This window comes from Saccostrea echinata, unplaced genomic scaffold, assembly GCF_033153115.1.
Source record: "Saccostrea echinata isolate AGI-Se365-2 ecotype Australia unplaced genomic scaffold, CSIRO_AGI_Sech_v1 ptg000036l, whole genome shotgun sequence".
NCBI lineage: Eukaryota > Metazoa > Mollusca > Bivalvia > Ostreida > Ostreidae > Saccostrea > Saccostrea echinata.
Window position 1 is genome coordinate 517473 of NW_026889785.1, and position 25165 is coordinate 542637.

The 25165-nt window shown below is 36.6% G+C and overlaps 4 protein-coding genes and 1 pseudogene across 4 annotated transcripts; all 5 read left to right on the forward strand.

Annotated features, from left to right (window-relative positions):
• Positions 1-1435, forward strand: LOC133199817 (uncharacterized; annotated as a pseudogene).
• A 12182-nt stretch (positions 1436-13617) lies between these two features.
• LOC133199818 (uncharacterized) lies at positions 13618-14963 on the forward strand. The gene is made up of 3 exons (XM_061335645.1): positions 13618-13696; positions 13781-13961; positions 14144-14963. Exons 1-3 carry the CDS (start codon positions 13618-13620, stop codon positions 14961-14963), a joined length of 1080 nt encoding a protein of 359 aa, XP_061191629.1.
• A 5-nt stretch (positions 14964-14968) lies between these two features.
• Positions 14969-17539, forward strand: LOC133200028 (uncharacterized). Its single transcript, XM_061335794.1, has one exon. It carries the CDS (start codon positions 14999-15001, stop codon positions 15941-15943), a length of 945 nt encoding a protein of 314 aa, XP_061191778.1. The 5' UTR covers positions 14969-14998; the 3' UTR covers positions 15944-17539.
• Positions 15992-19216, forward strand: LOC133199819 (uncharacterized). The gene has a single exon (XM_061335646.1). The coding sequence runs from the start codon at positions 15992-15994 to the stop codon at positions 19214-19216; it is 3225 nt and encodes a 1074-aa protein (XP_061191630.1).
• A 4384-nt stretch (positions 19217-23600) lies between these two features.
• LOC133199821 (uncharacterized) lies at positions 23601-24884 on the forward strand. The gene has a single exon (XM_061335647.1). It carries the CDS (start codon positions 23601-23603, stop codon positions 24882-24884), a length of 1284 nt encoding a protein of 427 aa, XP_061191631.1.
• The last annotated feature ends 281 nt before the right edge of the window (positions 24885-25165 follow it).

Consider the following 25165-nt stretch of genomic DNA (forward strand, 5'->3'; position numbering starts at 1 on the left):
CATCCGGAACGTCCGTTTTTATTTACGTTTAGTTATGCCGATCACGTGATTTACAGAAAATGTTCAGCAAGGGTACTTCCGGTTGTGATTGTTTACGATAGTTACCCGATGTCGTCTGACACAAAATCCTATTTTTGCGTTGCGGAGGGATGCAATTCTGATGAAAGAAAAAGGGGAAGATATGGTTACATGAAAGATGTAAGATTTTACCCCTTTCCAACCCAGAAAAAAGCGCCTGCACAAAGAAAACGCTGGCTGGACCTCTTGAGAAGAGAAAATTATGAGCCAAAGAGAAATCACAGAGTATGCTCTCTTCATTTTAAGGAAGGCAGACCAACAGAAAATCATCCATACCCAGAGCTCTTTGCATATAATAATTTTAAGGAAAGTCTGAAGGTTTGTTATGGTTTTGATTATTAAACATCCCAAAGTTAGTATCAGGTATCATGATTGTACGTATCGAATGACTGGTGCCTGTCTGCCTGGCATAGTTGTGCACACTATTTCCCTTTGATGTAATTTAAAATCAAGATTATAGCTCTACAAACCTGCATCAAAATAACTGGAAAATGATAATGTGCTATGATATATTGTAGGATTAAACACAAAATTAAGAACTGTTTGAGCTTTTAACGTTTTAAATAGGTATGGAGTATTACAATTTAGAGAGACACATACTATAGTCTTGAGTGCTTATAATTTGTTATCTTTAGATTCGTTCAACAACTTCAATATCCAAGAGGAAAAAGTGTATTGTACAAGACACTCAATCTGAAATCTCAATTCCTCCCCCAGTGGATTCCCTGGCTGCCAGTGAAAGAGTACTTGTATGTAAGATTATTTGCTGATATAAAATTCAGTAACAAAACTTGTGCACAAGTATTTATCATTGCAGATCAATAAAAATATTTGATAATTTAATTGTATTTTTGAAAACTGAATTTTAATTTTTTTTTTAAATTAAGGATTATTATTTTTCAGCATTCACAGATTAATAATGACAATTCCATTTTTGTTTCTGGAGAATTGAATGGAAGTTGGCCAATAACTCAAGAAATAGAAGTGAGTGATCATGAGCGTCCAACAGCTGGATCTTTTCCTGACACAGGTGAAAATTTTTGATTTTTAAAAGAATTATTAACATTTTAATGGCTATCTATCAAATGTCATATTTTAAAATTCTGGCAACTTAAAGAGAGGTAAGCTTACTGCACAAAAATTTACATTTAAAATATACTGTAGGTACTCATGTAGACATGGACCACTGCTACATCAGTGGTAGTTTTTGCAGTAATGACATGTCAACCAGAGATATAGGAATCCAAACCTCACTCACTACTGCAGATATCAAGGTTCTCGAGGAGAAGTCAACCAAACTGGAGGATCCTGAGAAACTCATGAGAGAGCTTTTTATAAACAAAGTTGTGAAGGATGACAAAAATGTAAAGATGTATACTGGACTACCATCAAAGAAAATCCTAAATGGTGTATATGGTATGAACTGGTGCACACTAAATTCAGTGATATTATAAATGTTAATACATGGTCTTTTACAACACTAAAAAGGTTGATCAAAGCTTCTTTAATATTACAAAATTTTATCAATACTGTGGTATCTTATCTTCTATAATTAAATAACATTTTCTAATAAATAACTTTCCCCTTTATTTATTAAGATATTTTGGAAAAGGCTTCACCAACTTTGAAGTATTGGTCAGGACAAGGGAGTACTACAAAGAAACTTTATCAGAAAGACAGTCTAAATGCAAAGTCGGGCCCAAAGAGGAAGCTCAACAGGTTTCAGGAGTTTGTTTTAACTCTGGTCAGATTGCGACTAGCTTTGACTACATTTGTCATGGCAGATTTATTCGGCGTATCCACCTCAAGAGTTTCTCAAGTCTTCACCACCTGGATTAATTTCATGTGTACAATCTTCAAACCTTTATTAAAATGGCCCTCAGGAAATGTAATTAAAAAATTCATGCCTTCATCTTTCAGAGCTAAATTTCCAAATGTAAAATGTATTATTGACTGCACTGAATTTTTCATCAAAAAACCAAGAAATCCAACTGCTCAGTCTCAGACATTTAGCTCCTATAAACAACATAATACTTATAAAGCACTGGTAGGTGTGTCACCTTCTGGTGCATTTACATTTGTATCAAATTTGTGGGGTGGCAATGTTTCCGATAGGTATATCACTAAGGAAAGTGGTTTCCTAGACAACATACAAGCTGGAGATGAAATAATGGCAGACAGGGGATTTTTGATCAGGGATCTTTTGCTTCAACGCAGAGCTAGACTTATAATACCCCCATTCACAAAAAAGTGTTCCTGGGGTAAAGGTAAGTATTTCTCTGCCTCCGAAATACTTAAAACAAGAAACATTGCAAAATTCTGCATCCATGTAGAGAGGGCTATAGGAAGGTTAAAAACATTTCATATGATGTCCAACACCATGCCAACAAATTTAAAACTACTTGCTGATCAAATGCTTGTCATATGTGCATTTCTTTGTAATCTTCAAAAACCTTTGGTCAAAAAGTAAGGAATCGATGTTCCATATTGGAATGTATACTTATAACTGACATCTGTGTTCAGAAATCTCTTTTTATTGTGTTCACTTCTGATATAAAATACATGTATAAGAACTTCAATGTAACAAGTAGCATATATTTCTTGAATGATAATCAAATAAAAAGTAAGAAAATTGTTCATAATGTCTCATTTTTACAAGAGTTGAAAATGTATGTTTGAGACTTTAAATACATAATATTTCTGCTGACATAACTATTTTTACAATTGTCTTAGTGCTCTAAAAAGGTACTTCTCAAAAAAAATCTGAGATTTTTCAATAATTCTCTTAAATATGTGTTCATCGAAATATATACGATCAACAATAAAGCCCTTTTTGTGTAAAATACAAAATCACACCATTGTTTTTGGCACACACCTAGTTGGCCCTGAATTTGTACATACCATGGAGAATCAAATTTCAGTCTTATATTTTCATTTTCGTCTAAGACAACATGATAATGGTCATCAATACAAGCATCTTTGGGCATTTTATTTTGATACAAGAAGGAACATTTTATCTCAAGTAATCCTTCACCACAACACTTGCACTTAATTACACCATCTGGAGAAGCCCCTAAAAATGGATAATCTGAGTCTACATATAAACCACACATGTTTGTGCTGTTTTTTATACTGCTCAAAATAAAGCTGCCTAGCGACTGGTTCATGTAGCTTACCAAATGCCAGAGAAGGTACAGATACTTTTGAAGTTTTCCCCATAATCATTTTTGAAATATAATTCTCTTCATTTTCTGTAAATCTAAAATGCAAAACTGATGAAAAATGTGAGGCAGTAATTCTACCAATTCTGTGTTCAAACCATTCATGATTTTCATTCTGCCCTTTAGTTTGATCCTCAATTTCAGTAATTTTTTTCTTATCAAAAATATTCTTCAATTTTTCGGTAACTGAAAAAATGTCATAAGGAGGTTGCATATTCTTGCAGACATATGACATTGATGGAAGTACAACATTATTATCATCGTCATCATCACTTTCGAAAGACTTGTCATAAAGTGTCTGTAAAAGAAGAGCCCCTGTACCTCTACATAATTCATAGAAGTCCTTCTCGTGGTTGGCCAGGGGACCTTGACTGGGAACTGTCGGGTCATACGAGTAAACAGTAGCAGATGTTGGTTGGGGATGTGTCTGGTCCACTCTCATGTCTATGTCGGTGATCTTCTGGGGGTTAGATTTTTTTCTAGGTTTATCCCAGATACACTGTGTATCAGTGCCTACCTCTGTTCCTCGGTCTCTGTGTCTCTCACAAAAACTTGTTAGTGAAAATAGAAAAGCAACACAATGTTTGCAAGTTCCATTATCCCTGAAAAAATAATATAAGAATTAAGATTTTATGAACCTGAATTTCAATAATTAGACTGTGACTTCACATTATTAAATATGCTGTATCAGTTTTAAGAGATTATGCTTTCATGGAAACAGAGAACAACATGTATTTAACATGAGGTTACCTAAAAACTGGAATGTACTTACGCCACACAAGTGCATCCACCAGACAAAATTTCTCCTGTTGTCTTGTTTGCCAAGATCCATACATCATAAGGCAGGGCTGTCTGTCTTGTCTCAGGCATGCAAGTTGCCCTCAAGTAAAGGTATTCTTGGTGGACATGATAGGCAACCTTAACATCATCAATATGGCAAGCCATGTGTAACCGATACCCATTATCTTGCTTATAAAGGCTTAGTCGTTCATGACTCCACCCACACCACCTCATTAAGTATACCAAAACATCACACGATTCAAAGTCTGGTATACTGGCCAATTTCTTACTCCTGCAAAAGTAGTTAGTTAATATATAGACAATATCTGAACTTCCAACTTCTTAATTGTTAAATTGCTATAAAAATGTTCTTAATAGGCCTCTATCATGTGGGCTCATTTCACTTTGTGAAAACTGAGGTGGGTTTAGGTGTGTGTTACCCCAATTGTTTGGTTTGATGTATCAATACTGAAAGGTACGGAAGCCGGTTGGTGCCAGGTAGAAAAAATATTTTATCTGGCGGCCGCCAGATAACTTTCTGGCGGCCGCCAAATAATTATCTGGCGGCCGCCAGATAAATAACTGGCGGCCGCCAGAAAGTTATCTGGCGGCCGCCAAATAATTTTCTGGCGGCCGCCAGATAAAAAGATCTGGCGGCCGCCAGAAAAATTATCTGGCGGCCGCCAGAAAGTTATCTGGCGGCCGCCAAATATTTATCTGGCGGCCGCCAGAAATTATGTGGCGGCCGCCAAATATTTATCTGGCGGCCGCTAGATAATTATTTGGCGGCCGCCAGAAAGTTATCTGGTGGCCGCCAGATAAAATATTTTTTCTACCTGGCACCAACCGGCTTCCGTAGAAAGGCTTAGTCAATAGATATATTTTTACATAAAGTGTGAAAAATTAAAGTCTTACCAATCGGTCACAGCATTTACAGGGTCTAAAATAATTTTCTTGTCTCCCACTGTCACTGGCCTACGCTTTGCATCAAACACGGAGTACTCTTCTTCGTCATTTGTAGATGTCAAAACCTATGTCATCATTATACAGAAAGGTGAATGATAATATGTTTAACCAGGTTATGCTAAACCACAAAAAACATCCATGAATAAAATAAATTTGAATAAAACATATCTTTTAATTTATAAATTGTAAGGTAGATACTTTTATTTTTGTCGTTCTCGGTTCCGACTACGAAATGTATTAATCAGCTGATCAGTTAATGCTTCAGTGAACGAACGATTACCTCAAGACGAAGTTCCTCAGCAAGCTCACATAAACGCACAAGATCTATTTTCCTGCCTATGCTGCAGCTAATACCTCTATCTTGCAGATATTTCTTAAGTTCTGGCACTTGAAAGCCGTAAAAATTGATTCCTTCTGCCATAGCTATGAAACCGGAAGTTTCCTTGCTGAACATTTTTGACTTGGCGTGACTAAACGAGAAATAAAAACGTTGTTCCGGATGAACTCGAAACACGGCTATTGAAAAAGACCTAAGGGGGCGCTTATAGGGGCAGGGCAGTTAATAGGGATTATACGGTACTGCAAATCTAAAAAAAAAAAATATATAAAATTAATAATTTTTTGCTTAGCGGGCATAAAAAAATCTATGTTTGACCGTTAAGTGAGATGTTGGACCCGTCGATGAGTTGTTGGACCGCTTACGTCACAGAATGGGGGGAGCTTAATCTCATTTTCATTGGTTAGTGTTCAACAGTGAAGGACCTTAGGTTACTGTATACATCACAGAAGACAATACAAAAAACATGTCAAAAAAATAAATAAAATGAAAGTTATAACAAAACATTTATTGACTAAGTTCTCGGGCAAAATGCGTTTTGTCGACCCTCGAACCAAACTGTCTGCATTCGGCCTCACATCGAAACTTATTACACTCCTAAAAATGTGCCGCAAGCTCGGTAAACGGTAAAGTTTCTTTATAATAAAGAATACAATTGATCTTTTTTTTTCAATAAATATTTTAATTATTAAGTCATATGATTTCAGAAATATATTTTTCAAATGAAATTATGCTTGAGTCGAGGTGTCTCTTGTATTAAATTTTGGGCCGACCTGTCACAGCAGAGGTGATTTGGGCTGAGATGTCAATGGGCCGAGGTGTAAACGCAGCAATAACTAAACTGGGCTGAGATGTCAATGGGCCGAGGTGTAAACGGAGCAATAATTAAACTGGGCTGAGATGTCAATGGGCCGAGGTGTAAACGCAGCAATAATTAAACTATCTCTGTTTTGGATAGCTTTTTTTTTTAAATAACCTAGTATAAATATTAGTGTAGTCATTTACTTGCGATTTTGTGTATTTTTTTTAATAAAGAGCAATAGTGTGAAAAGTTGCATGAAAATATTTAAATAAAGCTACCTAAAGTAGCTAAATAAAGCTACGCAGGTAATTCTGGCTACGTAGCTAAATTAGTGATTGTACTGGATCTCACAATTTCCCAAATGGAATACCACTTTAACGTGCAAAAAATGTTTTTTTCTTTTTTTTTGGGGGGGGGGGGGCAATAAGTATAAATTCCCATCAAAATACTTAAATAGGAATAGCTTTCTGAAATGCCAAACAAGATTTTCTGCAACCCAACAGTTTAATTAAGTTAAAGGAACGTCTCCAGAAACAATGGGCATACAGAAAAACTTTTTGACTAAAAGTTATTCCTTTATTAGTATCTCGATGGGGATTTATTATATTTAATATCTTTATAAAAATTTTCATTCTGTATAAATCTATAGATATCCTATTTGGGATATAGGCCTAATCCCAATATAATAATATATACCCATACAGTATATTATATCCCATTTAAGTGAGTAGTCCCAACCAGCTCAAGATGAATTATTTGTTTACCTTTTCAAGTTGTAATCTTTGCATATCATAGGCATTACATTTGCAAAAATAATAGGTACTATTTTCCTTGTTGTCAGATCTACAGGTAGAGCTACTACCATTAGCCAATGAGGGTTGGCTTAACAAAAGAGGTTCTTAAATCCTGTATGATACTACTATTATACCTCCTAATTCATGGCGTCGGAAAGATGCGTTGGGCTTAGTCGCAGATTGTTTCATTGCAACTTCCCGATTCTGTTGTAGGAATCCCAAATACGTTACGTAGTCGTCCATGAAAACCCCCTTTTTCATTTATATTGAATTAAATTACTGAAATATATGGAGGTAGTGTAGCGCCGTCGAGCGCTAGCCGGCTCACTATTTGTTATGTAACCTGTATATCAGATGAATTAGTCCTTTTGGACTCTGTTGATAAACGTCCCTCTCGAGAATTTTTCACTTGCCTGTGGAAAACTGCAATCTTTTACCTATACTCGGCACTCGGGGCCATTGGGACTCGAACCCGCGACGTGAGGATCAACTACTTACTCCGATACTCTAGAGCAGACGCTCGTACCACTTCGCCACGCGGGCGACCTTTTGGAATTTGAAAGGATGCTTATTTACAGTTAAAAGGTACATGAAAATGGTAAAAGTAGGAACAAAATAGAAGGAAACACGTTACTTATACTGTAAACTTTAGCCAAGAATTACTTTACAATTTACTTATTGCTTTTTGTAATTATCCATTAAGTCAGGTAACTTCTTAATTGTACAAATAATCATTACTAATAATCCTTGTTTAAAAAAAAACACATGAATGAAAAATAATAATATGATTTCTCAACAAATGAAATGAAACGAAACAAAATCCAAATAAAACACACATTAAAGATAGTACGTCCACAACATGAAGCATGCAGAACATGCATATGATATACGTAAAAACAAAACAAATACACACAATCTTACCTAAAATGAGGTGTAAAAATAATGTGTGGCATTTTTGCGGCGTATTTTCTTTGATGACTAGTGTACTGTTACGGCCATTTTCGGTAATTAGACTTTTCACTGCACTTGTGATGTGACGTCATCATTTTTGGGGCACAGTACTTTTTGGTGTCGTGATATTATGGCAGGACGCGGCAGGCCGCAGGGCTAGGTGCCTGCAGTATTTATTACTAGTTTTTTTTAGTTTTCCAGTCATCTTTGTACTGGTACAGCTGATATTTATGTCACTGGAGGAAACTTCTAAATTGGTGAGTGTTACATTGTTTATCGTTTAGCTGTATATACTGTGCATTTGTATATCTCGATAAATTTTGTATATTTATTAATATCGGTATAAAGTTATTGTTTTAAAGTATCTGTAAACCTATACTCAACTTTACCATTTATAATGCATTAGTATGTTAGGAAGTTAGGTACGTTATTGACATACATCTGATATCGCTGGATATGTGCACATTTATTATGTACGGGAGATAACTCCATTTGTGCCATATTTCCTATCACGATATGTTTTAATCAGGAGTTATGCCATTATTTACACACTGAATTGTCGACGGATTTTTCCGTTATTTCCCGATCATGACAAGGAGCACACGGCGGGTGTGACCGGTCGGCAGGGGATGCTCACTCCTCCATGGCACCTGATCCCACCTCTGATGTTTGGAGGTCCGTGTTTGCTCTGCTCCTATTTTGTATTGTATAATGGACTTTTGAGCTTGAATACTGTTCGTTAGGGTTAGGGTCTTGGTGTAAAATGTAACATAACTTTACACTTTTTGTAACATAACTTATCAAAAGTGTAAATTGTAACATAACTTGTGTAAAATGTAACATAAATAGTGTAATTGTAACATAAGTTTATTTGAGGTTAAAAAATCGATCTCTTTGATTTTGCTGATTATTTTAACCCGAATTTACTCTGTTTTGAGATTTCTAACCCTCTGGGTTTCAGCGTTCTATCTTTATTATTAGCTGAGATAGTACTAACTTATGTTACATTTTACACAATTATTTACCAAATATTTTTATATCTTAAATCCCTAAATTTAAATAATTTAAGTATCTAAAATTAATTATTAAAAATTTTTATTTTGTTTTAGGGTAAAAATTATTAATTATTCCTAGAAATAATTTTGATATATGACCTTAATGTTTATGTTACATTTTACACTTTCTAACCCTGGGGTTAGAACGAAATTATTGAAATTGATAGATTTTGACCGTTTAATGATCTGGTTCACTTTTTATTGATATGTTTTACCCTGATAATGAAAGATGAAACAGGAAAGAACAAGTTTTGACCTTTATATTTAAATCACCATCAAATTATTTTTTTTTAAATAACATAGTATTTAGAGTCTGAAATAATGAATATATGTAGCATGAATAGGAAATACCTTGTTTCTAATTGTATTTGAAACAGACATCCTAAATTATAGAGTAGATTTCTAGTTTCAATTTATATCCTCCACTTAAATATTCCAGGGTTTGATTGATTTATTCCTTTCTGTAAACTTATACAGATGCTATTCAAAAAATATATAAGTTAAACGTATAATCTTAGTCAATGTGTTCATTTTATATAGCCCTTTGTTTGATCACCTTTCCATTTAATGGTATATTTGTGGGAAATATTTTGATCTAAACACAACAAAAGATCCAATGTATCAAGTAATAAAAATTTATTAATGAATTTCAATATATTAATTTTTAGAAATCCTCCCCAGACACTGTTCTCTTTACCTGAAAAAAGATACATAAATGAGATGATTTCATTTTGGAATCCTTGCTATCAAAGAAAACGGAAAATTTCAATAACCAGTATAATTAAAGTACTGATATCTATGCTTACTTTTATCTTAATCTTCATTCAGTCCTAACTCTGTCTGCTATCCTTTTCCCGTAGGAATCCGGGTATACCTCCTTGATTCTTTCCACTATGCTCCTCCCCTCCTCAGTTTCTTCCAGTCTTTCAATTACCTGTTTATTTTTGATTGGTTTGGTTAAGTCTACAAAAGAAATTACATTGAAAACAAATTATAATTGATCAGTAGATGTTTATGTTTGAGTATTTAAAAACTGACTGTATTTGTAAAACTTTGCTTCTGACCATCAATCAAGTCTTTGTTCCTTGCTACTATTGTGCTGGCCTCCTCCTTCGAGAACAGCCGTCTCTTATGGTCTTGTGGGCATCCCTCGGGCTATAACAAGTAATTGTTCTTTTAAATGTATTTAATGTAATAATTGTATAATTTAATAGTAATGAAACGTAGGCATTTAAAACCATACCAGAGCAAGTGTATCTTCCACTTCTTCAATGATGGGCCCCTCACAGCTCTCACCCTCAATTTCCCTGACCTTATGTAATAAAAATACAACATGAAATACAATCCATACTACTGTCCCTAAATGCAATTTTATCTACATTTTCATGCTTATCTGTGAATTTAAATAACGTGCTAACAGGTTAAAAAAAAACTCACCTCCGCATTTACATTTCGCATGACGTTTTGTATAACTCTTGTAATTTTGACCGCCTCAGCTTTCTTTTGTGTCAATAGGTAGTACGAGTCCTGGGTGGTAGGTCTATGATTCATTTGGCTAGCGAGCATATCTCTCGCAAGTGGAAACTTAGATCTAACCTGTAAGGAGAAGGTATGCATATTTATTCATCTACTAACTAGCTATCTTTCTTTTTTTTCCATCAATCTGACTTAAAGTATTAACTAAAAAAATACTAATAAGTAACTTACAGAGGTTGCTGCGGCCTTTCTAAGTTGGGTGGCTGACAAATGTTTGGTTTGATGGGCACCTTTCCAAATCGATTTGATGGCTTTATCGACAGCTGATGGTGTCAGCTGTGCAGGGCTGTCCGTCTTTGATGGGTAGGTTAAAAAGACAGGGCTCTTCTCCTCTTCCAGCTCGCTGTGGAATCCTGGCAGTCGTGGTCTTATGCTGCTTAGGAAAATGTTCAGGAATTTCCACATTTCGTTAGAAATTACCAGGGTTATAGGGCTTATGTGCCCAGTCTTATGTTGAGAAATCTGAAAAAAAAAATATTAAAATATCATGAATCTTCCTTCACATGACTGACATATATCTTTTATATAAAGAAATCCCTATCCCTGTCCCTCAAAAAAAGAAAATAAAGTAAGACTTACAACCGCTACATGGGCGTTGTCTTTATCCTCTGCGTTTTTTATGTGTCTCAGCTTTAAATTCACCAGGGCCCCCACTCTTTGTCCATTGTTGATTAGGAGGTTAAGCATCAGGAAATTCCTGGTCAGCAGGTACTGCTCTTCAGATAGCTCCTCTCCTGTTGCAGTGTGCTCAAACTCACTGAAGAGGTTCTGGGCATCAGAGTAAATCTTTGAATTCTCAAAGGCCCTTATATCCGGGTTCATACCTTGATTCCAACTGTTCGCAACACTTAGTTAGTCGAAAAATCATGTCGCAACTAAGCAAGGGCCAATTAAGGGATTTCGACATGTCGCGACTCCTGATTGACTCTTATTTTTGTTGAATACGTATCAATCTGAAATATTTTGCTTTTTTATAAGTACGGTTTACTTAGACGAAGGAAAATAAATCTTATTTCTACCTTAATTCTTTGTAACCTGAAGAAATGAAAAGAAAATGTATTTTTGTTGGGACTTAGAAATTTTCACCTTAAATGCTCCTTACCATCGAGCAGGGGTCATTTTGAGAGAAGGTGACAATTATTTTCTCTAGATTCAGGTTATTAATATTAATTGAAAGTAGATTTTCCTCTAATATCAAATATAAATTAAATGATAAACAAAAATAAGCCAAAAAGGGAAATGTAAAATATGACTCTGGGGTTAGAAAGTGTAAAATGTAACATAAATCAATTTTTGAACTTTATGTCCTTATTAAATTAAAAGAAAATAGAAAATGCATTGAAAAATCAAAATATACTATGTTTATAATTGTTCGCAGCACTCGGTTACTTGAAAAATCATGTCGCAACGTATTAAGAAAGACTTCAGTGATTTCGTCATGTCGCGACTCCTGATTGAGTCTTATTTTTGTTGAATACGCATAAACCTTATATTTTTTGCTTTAAAATTGTACGGTTTACTAATACGAAGGAAAATAAGTCTTATTTCTATTTAAAATCCCTGTATTTTAAAGAAATAGGAGGAAATTGTATTTTTGTTGGGACTTAGAAAAATTCACCTAAAATGCTGCTTACCTCTGAGCAGACGTCATATAAAAGATAACTGAGAGATTCTGGTATTATATTTTTATTGTTTATCTTAAAGTAAAGTATTTTTTCCTAAAATATCTCTTTCAGATTGATTTATAAGAAAATAGGGCCCAAAAAGGAAATGTCATAAATATTTATGTTACATTTTACACTTTTGGTTTTTGTCCATACTCAGTAACTAGGCCCTAAAGGTCATTTAGAAAACGCTACAGTTTGTGTTTGTCACCATAACAATGTCCTCTAAGAAGGGTTATGACCTACTTCTATATTTAGACCTAACCCCAGACCAAGACCAAACTCTCTTTATATGATATAAAAAGTTATGTTACATTTTACATTTTTCAAACCCTTGTTATTTTTTTGAGGATGCTCATAGCCATGAAAAATTATGCCACCTTTTTAGAGATTTAAAAATGCTTTTAGGACCCACAAAGAGTTTTCCTGTACCCCAAAAAATTACCCAGGGGGTTAGGATTAAAAAAGTGTAAAATGTAACATAACTAAAATTTTGAGAAAAAAGTTAGGGTAGTGGATATTTTTCAAAAAACCCATTTTTCGCGAATTTTAAGTTAGCTACACCCAAGAACACACTAAAATCTACAACATTTCCAAAAATTATTGAAATCGGCCGGTTTTTAAGCATTTTATGGCATAAGACGTTAAGAATTTTCAAAAACATGAGGAAAATGTGGAGTTGGATATACCCCCAGACATGAAATTTTTTATTCGATTTTTATGTGGTTTTTTTACAGAATGGGGTTAGAATAGGTTTTGAAACAAACCATTGAGGGGTTTAGCTACACTCCTAAACCCAATATTAAACCCGCTAACCCCGTTCGTTATCAAGACCAAATGACTTATGTTACAATTTACGCTTTTGATTTTTCAGACCCTAGGGTTACCTATTTAAACCTAGGGTTAGGTATACATAGCAATTTATTTTAGTTAATTGGGCCGAAAACTACTAATTAATAATCTCAAATAATTCCTAAAACACTTTAAAAATAATATAAAAAGTCTTAAAAGTTATGTTACAAAAAGTGTCATTAAGACGCTAATTATCTCCATATATTTCATGCCTCTTGGGTTTCATTTTGTCAACAATCTTACGTATTGAATCTGCAGGCTATTATTTTCTAGTATATGTAATACATCAGAATTAATTTGCTAGGATGTGTTATCATGTGTGATTTATTTGAATTATCTTGTATTTATAGTAGTTTTTCTTTATGTTTTTTTTGTAGTAAATCGTCATTGTCTCGTCAAACGTCATATTTCTACGTCAAACATCATTTCTACGTATTTGAACGTCATACATCATTCATCGTCATTTGTTATTGCAACCTCATTTACCAGCTATCATCACCCTCATCAATAAAATCTGTGACGCATTTACAATGAGTTTCCTTACTTTCCATAGCCAGTACAAAATATTTACAATTTAGAAGATGAAGGAAGGAGATGAGGGTAAGATAAAGGAGAATCAGCCCAGAAGAAGTGAAAGAGAAAAAAGGATGACTGAAAAAGGTGCTGAATTTATTTTAGAAAATATACTCAAAAATAGAGAAAAATAATTCAAGATTTTATCAACATTAAGTGATAATTTAAAAGAACTGTTAGAATCATCAGAGGATAAAGATACCATCAAGAGTGCATACAGTAAATGGTTAGACAGGTACAAGGAGTTTCTAGTGTCTCAGGATGAAGTGAAAGCGTGGCTTTCTCCTAGCGAACAGACTTTAGATGAAGACAAATTTAGAAGAAGAGATGAACAACTAATGGAAGTAAAAGAGTCAGTCGAGAAGTGGTTTTCAAGACAGTCAAAGAATGGAACTGGAATACACCTTTTGTGACTCAGTGTACTTCATCACATGTGCCTGTTAGTGTGTCTACATGTACGCCACATAGTATTCCTTACATTCCTATGTCAACACAACATAGTACACCTTATGTACCTGCGTTATCAACATTCAGTGACTTATACAATTCTGGACGTGCGCAAAATCATAATCGTGACCATGAAGGCCTACTTATAGTAGCACAAGAACTAAATAAACCTAAATCAGAAATACAGAAGTTTGAAGGGAATCCAATGGACTATCAAAGATTCATTAGACAGTTTAATACAAAGGTGTGTGCTAATACCAGCTCATATGAGGAACGTTTGAACTTTCTCCTGCAATTTACCAGTTTTGAAGCTAATAGAATAGTGACTGGATATTCACACTTAAATGCTGAAGGAGGATACAAGGCTGCATTGGATGAATTCAAAGATCGATATGGTGATCCAGACATTGTTGCGCAAGCTTATGTGAGAAAAGCCTTGAACTGGTCATCAATAAAACAAGACAATGCTAGGGGACTTGATGACTATGCAATATTTCTTACCGAGTGTCAACATGCTGTTAATAATGTAACCAGCGCTAGAGCCCTAGAATATCCAGAGAACATGAAACTGATTATAAAGAAACTTCCGTTCTACTTACAAGAAAAGTGGCGAAATGTTGTGTATGAGCTCAAGGACAGAAGAGAAGTTCTGAAGTTCGAGAACTTAGTGAAGTTTGTTCGTAAAGAATCTAAAAAGGCCAACGACCCTATCTATGGGAGAGAAGTGATGAATACCTCAACATCTTCGGCACATGGACAGAATGTTAAACCAGCCACATTCTCAAAACAGAAGAGGAACTTTGCAGCTAAAGCTGTAGAGTGTCATCTATCTATAAACAATTATGCGTCTGAACAACCTAAACCAAAATCACCTGCATTTGTGAGAACCATGTATTTTACTGTCTAGGCACCTCACATGCATTGGAAGAGTGCAGGAACATCATGAAGCTACCTCTAAAGGACAGATATGAAGTGTTGAAGTCAAAGGGATTGTGTTTCTCGTGTTTGAGATCTGGACATCTTAAGGGAGCCTGTCAACACAAATCGTACTGTGTCCATTGTAAGAAGTGTCATCTATCTATACTTCATGTGAATCCTCGACAAAGCAATGGAAATCCAGTGACTACTGATAAAAACAACAACAGCTTTTCATTACCATCTGCAGCCGTATCTTCAACAGCGCATATGGGGGCTGGGGACTCTGTGAGCCAAGCGCTTCCAGTAATACCCGTACGAGTGAAATCAAGAAACAGTGACAAATTTATTATTACTTATGCTTTCTTGGATTCCGGGAGTACAGCGACATTTTGTACAAAGGAAGTCGCAAGATCACTTCACATAGAAGGTAAAAAGACTGTGCTTAACTTAACAACTATGGGACAGCAGAGGACAGAAAACTGTTGCATTCTATCTGGTCTTGAAGTGAGTGATTTGAATGGTGATAACACAATTGACTTACCGCCTATATACACTCAACCAGATTTACCCATATCTAAGAAAGACATTGTTACATCAGAGGACCTACAAAGATGGCCACATCTGCGTGATGTGCATATTGATACCATAGATAGTTATGTTGGTTTGTTGATTGGTGTCAATGTTTCTAAAGGAATGGAGCCATGGGATGTGATTTCTAGTGTAGAAAAAGGTCCGTTCGCTGTAAAGACTCTGTTAGGATGGGTAATCAATGGAGCACTTGATACAAGATCAGAGAATGGTACTTACAGTACATACATTACAGTCAACCGCATAGACGCAAGATTAGAAGAGCAAGTGAGATATCAATTCAATCACGACTTTAGTGAGAGAGCTATTGATGATGTTCCAGAGCCGTCAAGGGACGACAAAAGATTTCTCGACTTTGTGACAAATTCAGTTCGCATTTAAAATGGACATTATGTCATTCGTTTACCATTCAAATCAGAAAATGTGATAATGCCAAACAACAGAAAACAAGCAGAACAGAGACTGAATTCGTTGTCTAGGAAACTTTGCAGTGACAGTGAATTCCATGACAATTATAAAGCTTTCATGGACAAAATTATTAGCGAATGCTATGCACGAAAGGTACCTATTGAAGACTTAAATCAAGATGATGGACATGTTTGGTATTTACCACATCATGGTGTACTACATCCCAAGAAGAAGAAACTTCGAGTTGTGTTTGACTGTGCAGCGAGGTTCCAAGGGACTTCACTTAATGAACAGATATTACTGGGCCCTAACTTGATAAACACACTCATTGGGAATTTGTTGGGATTTAGAGAGGAGGAGATTTCTATTATGGGGGATATCGATAGTATGTTCTACCAAGTACGAGTTCCTCCACATGATGCTACTTTTCTACGATTTCTCTGGTGGAACGATGGAAATCCTTCCAGTAGTATTATTGAATACCAGATGGTTGTGCATTTGTTTGGAGCCACGTCGTCACCAAGTTGTGCCAACTTTTGTTTACGAAAAACTGCTCGAGATTGGACAGGACATTTTAGTGATGAGACAATAAAGACAGTTCTTCAGAATTTCTATGTTGATGATTGTCTCAAGTCTGTGAATTCTGTAAGAAATGCTGTGATATTGGTGAAAGAGCTACAAGGACTGTTAGAAAGTGGAGGATTTCACATTTCGAAGTGGATCAGCAACAGTCGTGAGGTCATGAATTCAATACCAGTATCGGATAGAGCCAAGGAGGTCAAGGACTTGGATCTTGACTACGATACTCTACCGATAGAGCGAGCCCTCGGCATCCAGTGGTGTGTGAATTCTGATATCTTTCAGTTTAAACTGGACTTTAACAAGAAACCACTTGCAAGGCGAGGAATTCTGTCAATGGTAAGCGGTGTGTTTGATCCACTGGGATTTTTAGCTCCACTACTTCTCAAGGCGAAAATCATTCTGCAGGAATTGTGCAAGCTTCAGTTTGGATGGGATGATAAGATTCCAGATGACATTGCTTTTCAGTGGAATAATTGGTATCAGGATCTTGAGAAATTGAAAGACTTCAAAGTGGACAGATGTCTTAAACCCCATGGTTTTCATCCACTCATGGTACAGTTACATCATTTTTCTGACGCAAGTGAAACTGGTTATGGTACAGTGTCCTACTTGTGGATGGAAAACGCCTGTGGTGAACGTCATTGTTCCTTTATTATGGGCAAATCTCGTGTAGCACCACTGAAGCAAACAACCATTCCGCGATTGGAGTTGACAGCAGCTACGGTAGCAGTGAGAACCAATAAGATGTTACTAAGGGAGTTGAACATTCCTGTTGATTGTGTTACATACTGGACTGACAGCATGACCGTTTTACGATATATACAGAACAGTACAGCAAGATTTCATACTTTCGTCGCTAACAGGCTAGCAGTAATCCATGAAGGGTCACAACCAACTGATTGGAGATACATTAACACAAAGTTGAATCCAGCTGATCACGCATCTAGAGGTATCTCAGCAGATGGCGTACTGAAACAAAAGAACTGGGTTAAAGCCCCAAACTTCCTGTTTGAACCGGAAGATAATTGGCCAATGTCACCTTCACAGCTTACTAACAGAGAACTGTTGGATAGCGACCCAGAGGTGAAAAAAGTTACTGTAAAAGCAGTTATCACAAAATCACAGGAATTAAAAGAGGATACTACAGACTGTGTGAACAAGCTGTTTCAGTATTATTCGTCATGGTATTCATTGAAACGTAGTGTGGCCTGGATTTTGAAAGTACGAAAAGAACTGTTAAGACGTGCTAATGTGAAAAGACTCAATTCTCATGCAATAGTGCAGGACTATTCGTATGACAAGACTGTCATTTCATATCAGGATCTGAAAGAAGCAGAAAGAACTATACTTGCTTTCATTCAACGACAGGAATTTCTTACAGAAATAAATACCCTTGAGTCAGGAAACTCTCGTGTTAGTCATGGTAGCAGAGTCAGGAGCCTGGATCCGTTCTTAGATGCTGGACTTTTGCGAGTTGGTGGTCGCTTACACAAGTCAAGTTTTCCAGTGGAGATGAAACACCAAGTGATTTTACCAAAACATCATCATGTGTCTACCTTAATTATCAGACAAATTCATCAAGACCTATTACACAGTGGCAGAAATCACATGTTATCTAAATTAAGAGAAAAATATTGGCTTATTCATGCTCCTTCTGTAATTCGAAAAGTCATATCAAAGTGTGTTACTTGTCGACGACAGAGGTCAAAGGTCGGAGAGCAAAAGATGGGAAGTCTACCCAAGGATCGCCTTACACCAGATGAATCACCATTTAGCCGTGTTGGAGTTGATTACTTTGGACCTTTTGAAGTAAAAGTGAAACGGAGCCGTGTTAAGCGCTATGGTGTCATTTTCACTTGCCTTGCTAGTCGGGCCGTGCATTTGGAAGTTGCGGCTTCATTAGATACAGACTGTTACATAAATGCCCTGCGCCGTTTTATTGCAAGAAGAGGACAAGTTAAGAAAATACGTTCTGACAATGGAACTAACTTTGTTGGTGCCGAACGTGAGCTTAAAAGATCCATACAAGAATGGAACCAAGCCCAAATTCAATCTGCAATGTTACAGAAGAATGTAGACTGGCAGTTCAACCCACCAGCAGGATCACATCATGGTGGTGTGTGGGAGAGGATAATCAGAACTATCCGCAAAGCCATGAATAGTGTTCTAAAGGAGCAGATACTTGATGATGAAGGACTTCATACCCTAATGTGTGAAATTGAATATACAGTCAATGACCGACCAATAACAAAGAACATCGATCAACACTGTGACTTGGAGCCTCTTGCACCAAATCATTTGCTTTTGATGAAGAGGAAACCTAACCTTCCTCCAGGAGTCTTCGATAAGACAGATGTGTACCACAGACGACGTTGGAGACAGATACAATATATGGCTAACCTGTTCTGGCATCGTTGGGTACGCGAGTACCTACCACTTCTCCAGGAACGACAGAAATGGCATAATATCAAGAGGAACTTTCAAATCGGTGATATTGTGTTAGTCGTAGATTCGAACGCCCCAAGAAACTCTTGGCCGATGGGAGTAGTGCATGAGACAATTCCCGACAGAAACGGACTTGTGCGTCAGGTGAAAGTGAAAACTGCGACAAACATTTTAAGGCGCCCTGTGGACAAACTTTGCATGATCTTAGAGATGGACTAAGAGACTGAGTTGTGTTATTCCTAGAGACACTTTGTATACATGGTTCATCTTAATTTGTCATGTTTTGAATTTTGCTAGGTACTACTGTTTATTAGGTGCATGTATTTTTTTTGATGAACATTTTGTACAGTTTAAACTGCTTAACGTGCATTGTATTTTTATGCAGTTTTTTGGTTTTGGATATAATGTATCTATTTATGTAATTGTGTCACATTTGTTCCACAATTAGGGGGCTGGATTGTTACGGCCATTTTCGGTAATTAGACTTTTCACTGCACTTGTGATGTGACGTCATCATTTTTGGGGCACAGTATTTCTTTGTGTAGAGCTCGTGATATTATGGCAGGACGCGGCAGGCCGCAGGGCTAGGTGCCTGCAGTATTTATTACTAGTTTTTTTTTAGTTTTCCAGTCATCTTTGTACTGATACAGCTGATATTTATGTCACTGGAGGAAACTTCTAAATTGGTGAGTGTTACATTGTTTATCGTTTAGCTGTATATACTGTGCATTTGTATATCTTGATAAATTTTGTATATTTATTAATATCGGTATAAAGTTATTGTTTTAAAGTATCTGTGCACCTATACTCAACTTTATTATTTATAATGCATTAGTATGTTAGGAAGTTAGGTACGTTATTGACATACATCTGATATCGCTGGATATGTGCACATTTATTATGTACGGGAGATAACTCCATTTGTGCCATATTTCCTATCAAGATCTGTTTTAATCAAGAGTTATGCCTCTTGACTTTTCATTTTGTCAACAATCTTACGTATTGAATCTGCAGAGGCTATTATTTTCTAGTAATGTAATACATCAGAATTAATTTGCTAGGATTTGTTATCATGTGTGATTTATTTGAATTATCTTGTATTTATAGTAGTTTTTCTTTATTTTTTTGTAGTAAATCGTCATTGTCTCGTCAAACGTCATATTTCTACGTCAAACATCATTTCTACGTATTTGAACGTCATACATCATTCATCGTCATTTGTTATTGCAACCTCATTTACCAGCTATCATCACCCTCATCAATAAAATCTGTGACGCATTTACAATGAGTTTCCTTACTTTCCATAGCCAATACAAAATATTTACAATTTAGAAGATGAAGGAAGGAGATGAGGGTGAGGCAAAGGAGAATCAGCCCAGAAGAAGTGAAAGAGAGAAAAGGATGACTGAAAAAGGTGCTGAATTTACTTTAGAAAATAAACTCAAAAATAGAGAAAAATAATTCAAGATTTTATCAACATTAAGTGATAATTTAAAAGAACTGTTAGAATCATCAGAGGATAAAGATACCATCAAGACTGCATATAGTAAATGATTGGACAAGTATGAGGAGTTTCTAGTGTCTCAGGATGAAGTGAAAGCGTGGTTTTCTCCGAGCGAACAGACTTTAGATGAAGACAAATTTAGATGAAGAGATGAACAACTAATGGAAGTAAAAGAGTCAGTCGAGAAGTGGTTTTCAAGACAGTCAAAGAGTGGAACTGGAATACACCTTTTGTGACTCAGTGTACTTCATCACATGTGCCTGTTAGTGTGTCTACATGTACGCCACATAGTATTCCTTACATTCCTATGTCAACACAACATAGTACACCTTATGTACCTGCGTTATCAACATTCAGTGACTTATACAATTCTGGACGTGCGCAAAATCATAATCGTGACCATGAAGGCCTACTTATAGTAGCACAAGAACTAAATAAACCTAAATCAGAAATACAAAAGTTTGAAGGGAATCCAATGGACTATCAAAGATTCATTAGACAGTTTAATACAAAGGTGTGTGCTAATACCAGCTCATATGAGGAACGTTTGAACTTTCTCCTGCAATTTACCAGTTTTGAAGCTAATAGAATAGTGACTGGATATTCACACTTAAATGCTGAAGGAGGATACAAGGCTGCATTGGATGAATTCAAAGATCGATATGGTGATCCAGACATTGTTGCGCAAGCTTATGTGAGAAAAGCCTTGAACTGGTCATCAATAAAACAAGACAATGCTAGGGGACTTGATGACTATGCAATATTTCTTACCGAGTGTCAACATGCTGTTAATAATGTAACCAGCGCTAGAGCCCTAGAATATCCAGAGAACATGAAACTGATTATAAAGAAACTTCCGTTCTACTTACAAGAAAAGTGGCGAAATGTTGTGTATGAGCTCAAGGACAGAAGAGAAGTTGTGAAGTTCGAGAACTTAGTGAAGTTTGTTCGTAAAGAATCTAAAAAGGCCAACGACCCTATCTGTGGGAGAGAAGTGATCAATACCTCAACATCTTCGGCACATGGACAGAATGTTAAACCAGCCACATTCTCAAAACAGAAGAGGAACTTTGCAGCTAAAGCTGTAGAGTGTCATCTATCTATAAACAATTATGCGTCTGAACAACCTAAACCAAAATCACCTGCATTTGTGAGAACCATGTATTTTACTGTCTAGGCACCTCACATGCATTGGAAGAGTGCAGGAACATCATGAAGCTACCTCTAAAGGACAGATATGAAGTGTTGAAGTCAAAGGGATTGTGTTTCTCGTGTTTGAGATCTGGACATCTTAAGGAAGCCTGTCAACACAAATCGTACTTTGTCCATTGTAAGAAGTGTCATCTATCTATACTTCATGTGAATCCTCGACAAAGCAATGGAAATCCAGTGACTACTGATAAAAACAACAACAGCTTTTCATTACCATCTGCAGCCGTATCTTCAACAGTGCATATGGGGGCTGGGGACTCTGTGAGCCAAGCGCTTCCAGTAATACTCGTACGAGTGAAATCAAGAAACAGTGACAAATTTATTATTACTTATGCTTTCTTGGATTCCGGGAGTACAGCGACATTTTGTACAGAGGAAGTCGCAAGATCACTTCACATAGAAGGTAAAAAGACTGTGCTTAACTTAACACCTATGGGACAGCAGACGACAGAAAACTGTCGCATTCTATCTGGTCTTGAAGTGAGTGATTTGAATGGTGATAACACAATTGACTTACCGCCTATATACACTCAACCAGATTTACCCATATCTAAGAAACACATTGTTACATCAGAGGACCTACAAAGATGGCCACATCTGCGTGATGTGCATATTGATACCATAGATAGTTATGTTGGTTTGTTGATTGGTGTCAATGTTTCTAAAGGAATGGAGCCATGGGATGTGATTTCTAGTGTAGAAAAAGGTCCGTTCGCTGTAAAGACTCTGTTAGGATGGGTAATCAATGGACCACTTGATACAAGATCAGAGAATGGTACTTACAGTACATACATTACAGTCAACCGCATAGACGCAAGATTAGAAGAGCAAGTGAGATATCAATTCAATCACGACTTTAGTGAGAGAGCTATTGATGATGTTCCAGAGCCGTCAAGGGACGACAAAAGATTTCTCGACTTTGTGACAAATTCAGTTCGCATTTAAAATGGACATTATGTCATTGGTTTACCATTCAAATCAGAAAATGTGATAATGCCAAACAACAGAAAACAAGCAGAACAGAGACTGAATTCGTTGTCTAGGAAACTTTGCAGTGACAGTGAATTCCATGACAATTATAAAGCTTTCATGGACAAAATTATTAGCGAATGCTATGCACGAAAGGTACCTATTGAAGACTTAAATCAAGATGATGGACATGTTTGGTATTTACCACATCATGGTGTACTACATCCCAAGAAGAAGAAACTTCGAGTTGTGTTTGACTGTGCAGCGAGGTTCCAAGGGACTTCACTTAATGAACAGATATTACAGGGCCCTAACTTGACAAACACACTCATTGGGACTTTGTTGGGATTTAGAGAGGAGGAGATTGCTATTATGGGGGATATCGATAGTATGTTCTACCAAGTACGAGTTCCTCCACATGATGCTACTTTTCTACGATTTCTCTGGTGGAACGATGGAAATCCTTCCAGTAGTATTATTGAATACCAGATGGTTGTGCATTTGTTTGGAGCCACGTCGTCACCAAGTTGTGCCAACTTTTGTTTACGAAAAACTGCTCGAGATTGGACAGGACATTTTAGGGATGAGACAATAAAGACAGTTCTTCAGAATTCCTATGTTGATGATTGTCTCAAGTCTGTGAATTCTGTAAGAAATGCTGTGATATTGGTGAAAGAGCTACAAGGACTGTTAGAAAGTGGAGGATTTCACATTTCGAAGTGGATCAGCAACAGTCGTGAGGTCATGAATTCAATACCAGTATCGGATAGAGCCAAGGAGGTCAGGGGCTTGGATCTTGACTACGATACTCTACCGATAGAGCGAGCCCTCGGCATCCAGTGGTGTGTGAATTCTGATATCTTTTAGTTTAAACTGGACTTTAACAAGAAACCACTTGAAAGGCGAGGAATTCTGTCAATGGTAAGCGGTGTGTTTGATCCACTGGGATTTTTAGCTCCACTACTTCTCAAGGCCAAAATCATTCTGCAGGAATTGTGCAAGCTTCAGTTTGGATGGGATGATAAGATTCCAGATGACATTGCTTTTCAGTGGAATAATTGGTATCAGGATCTTGAGAAATTGAAAGACTTCAAAGTGGACAGATGTCTTAAACCCCATGGTTTTCATCCACTCATGGTACAGTTACATCATTTTTCTGACGCAAGTGAAACTGGTTATGGTACAGTGTCCTACTTGTGGATGGAAAACGCCTGTGGTGAACGTCATTGTTCCTTTAGTATGGGCAAATCTCGTGTAGCACCACTGAAGCAAACAACCATTCCGCGATTGGAGTTGACAGCAGCTACGGTAGCAGTGAGAACCAATAAGATGTTACTAAGGGAGTTGAACATTCCTGTTGATTGTGTTACATACTGGACTGACAGCATGACCGTTTTACGATATATACAGAACAGTACAGCAAGATTTCATACTTTCGTCGCTAACAGGCTAGCAGTAATTCATGAAGGGTCACAACCAACTGATTGGAGATACATTAACACAAAGTTGAATCCAGCTGATCACGCATCTAGAGGTATCTCAGCAGATGGCGTACTGAAACAGGAGAACTGGGTTAAAGCCCCAAACTTCCCGTTTGAACCGGAAGATAATTGGCCAATGTCACCTTCACAGCTTACTAACAGAGAACTGTTGGATAGCGACCCAGAGGTGAAAAAAGTTACTGTAAAAGCAGTTATCACAAAATCACAGGAATTAAAAGAGGATACTACAGACTGTGTGAACAAGCTGTTTCAGTATTATTCGTCATGGTATTCATTGAAACGTAGTGTGGCCTGGATTTTGAAAGTACGAAAAGAACTGTTAAGACGTGCTAATGTGAAAAGACTCAATTCTCATGCAATAGTGCAGGGCTATTCGTATGACAAGACTGTCATTTCATATCAGGATCTGAAAGAAGCAGAAAGAACTATACTTGCTTTCATTCAACGACAGGAATTTCTTACAGAAATAAATACCCTTGAGTCAGGAAACTCTCGTGTTAGTCATGGTAGCAGAGTCAGGAGCCTGGATCCGTTCTTAGATGCTGGACTTTTGCGAGTTGGTGGTCGCTTACACAAGTCAAGTTTTCCAGTGGAGATGAAACACCAAGTGATTTTACCAAAACATCATCATGTGTCTACCTTAATTATCAGACAAATTCATCAAGACCTATTACACAGTGGCAGAAATCACGTTATCTAAATTAAGAGAAAAATATTGGCTTATTCATGCTCCTTCTGTAATTCGAAAAGTCATATCAAAGTGTGTTACTTGTCGACGACAGAGGTCAAAGGTCGGAGAGCAAAAGATGGGAAGTCTACCCAAGGATCGCCTTACACCAGATGAATCACCATTTAGCCGTGTTGGAGTTGATTACTTTGGACCTTTTGAAGTAAAAGTGAAACGGAGCCGTGTTAAGCGCTATGGTGTCATTTTCACTTGCCTTGCTAGTCGGGCTTCATTAGATACAGACTGTTACATAA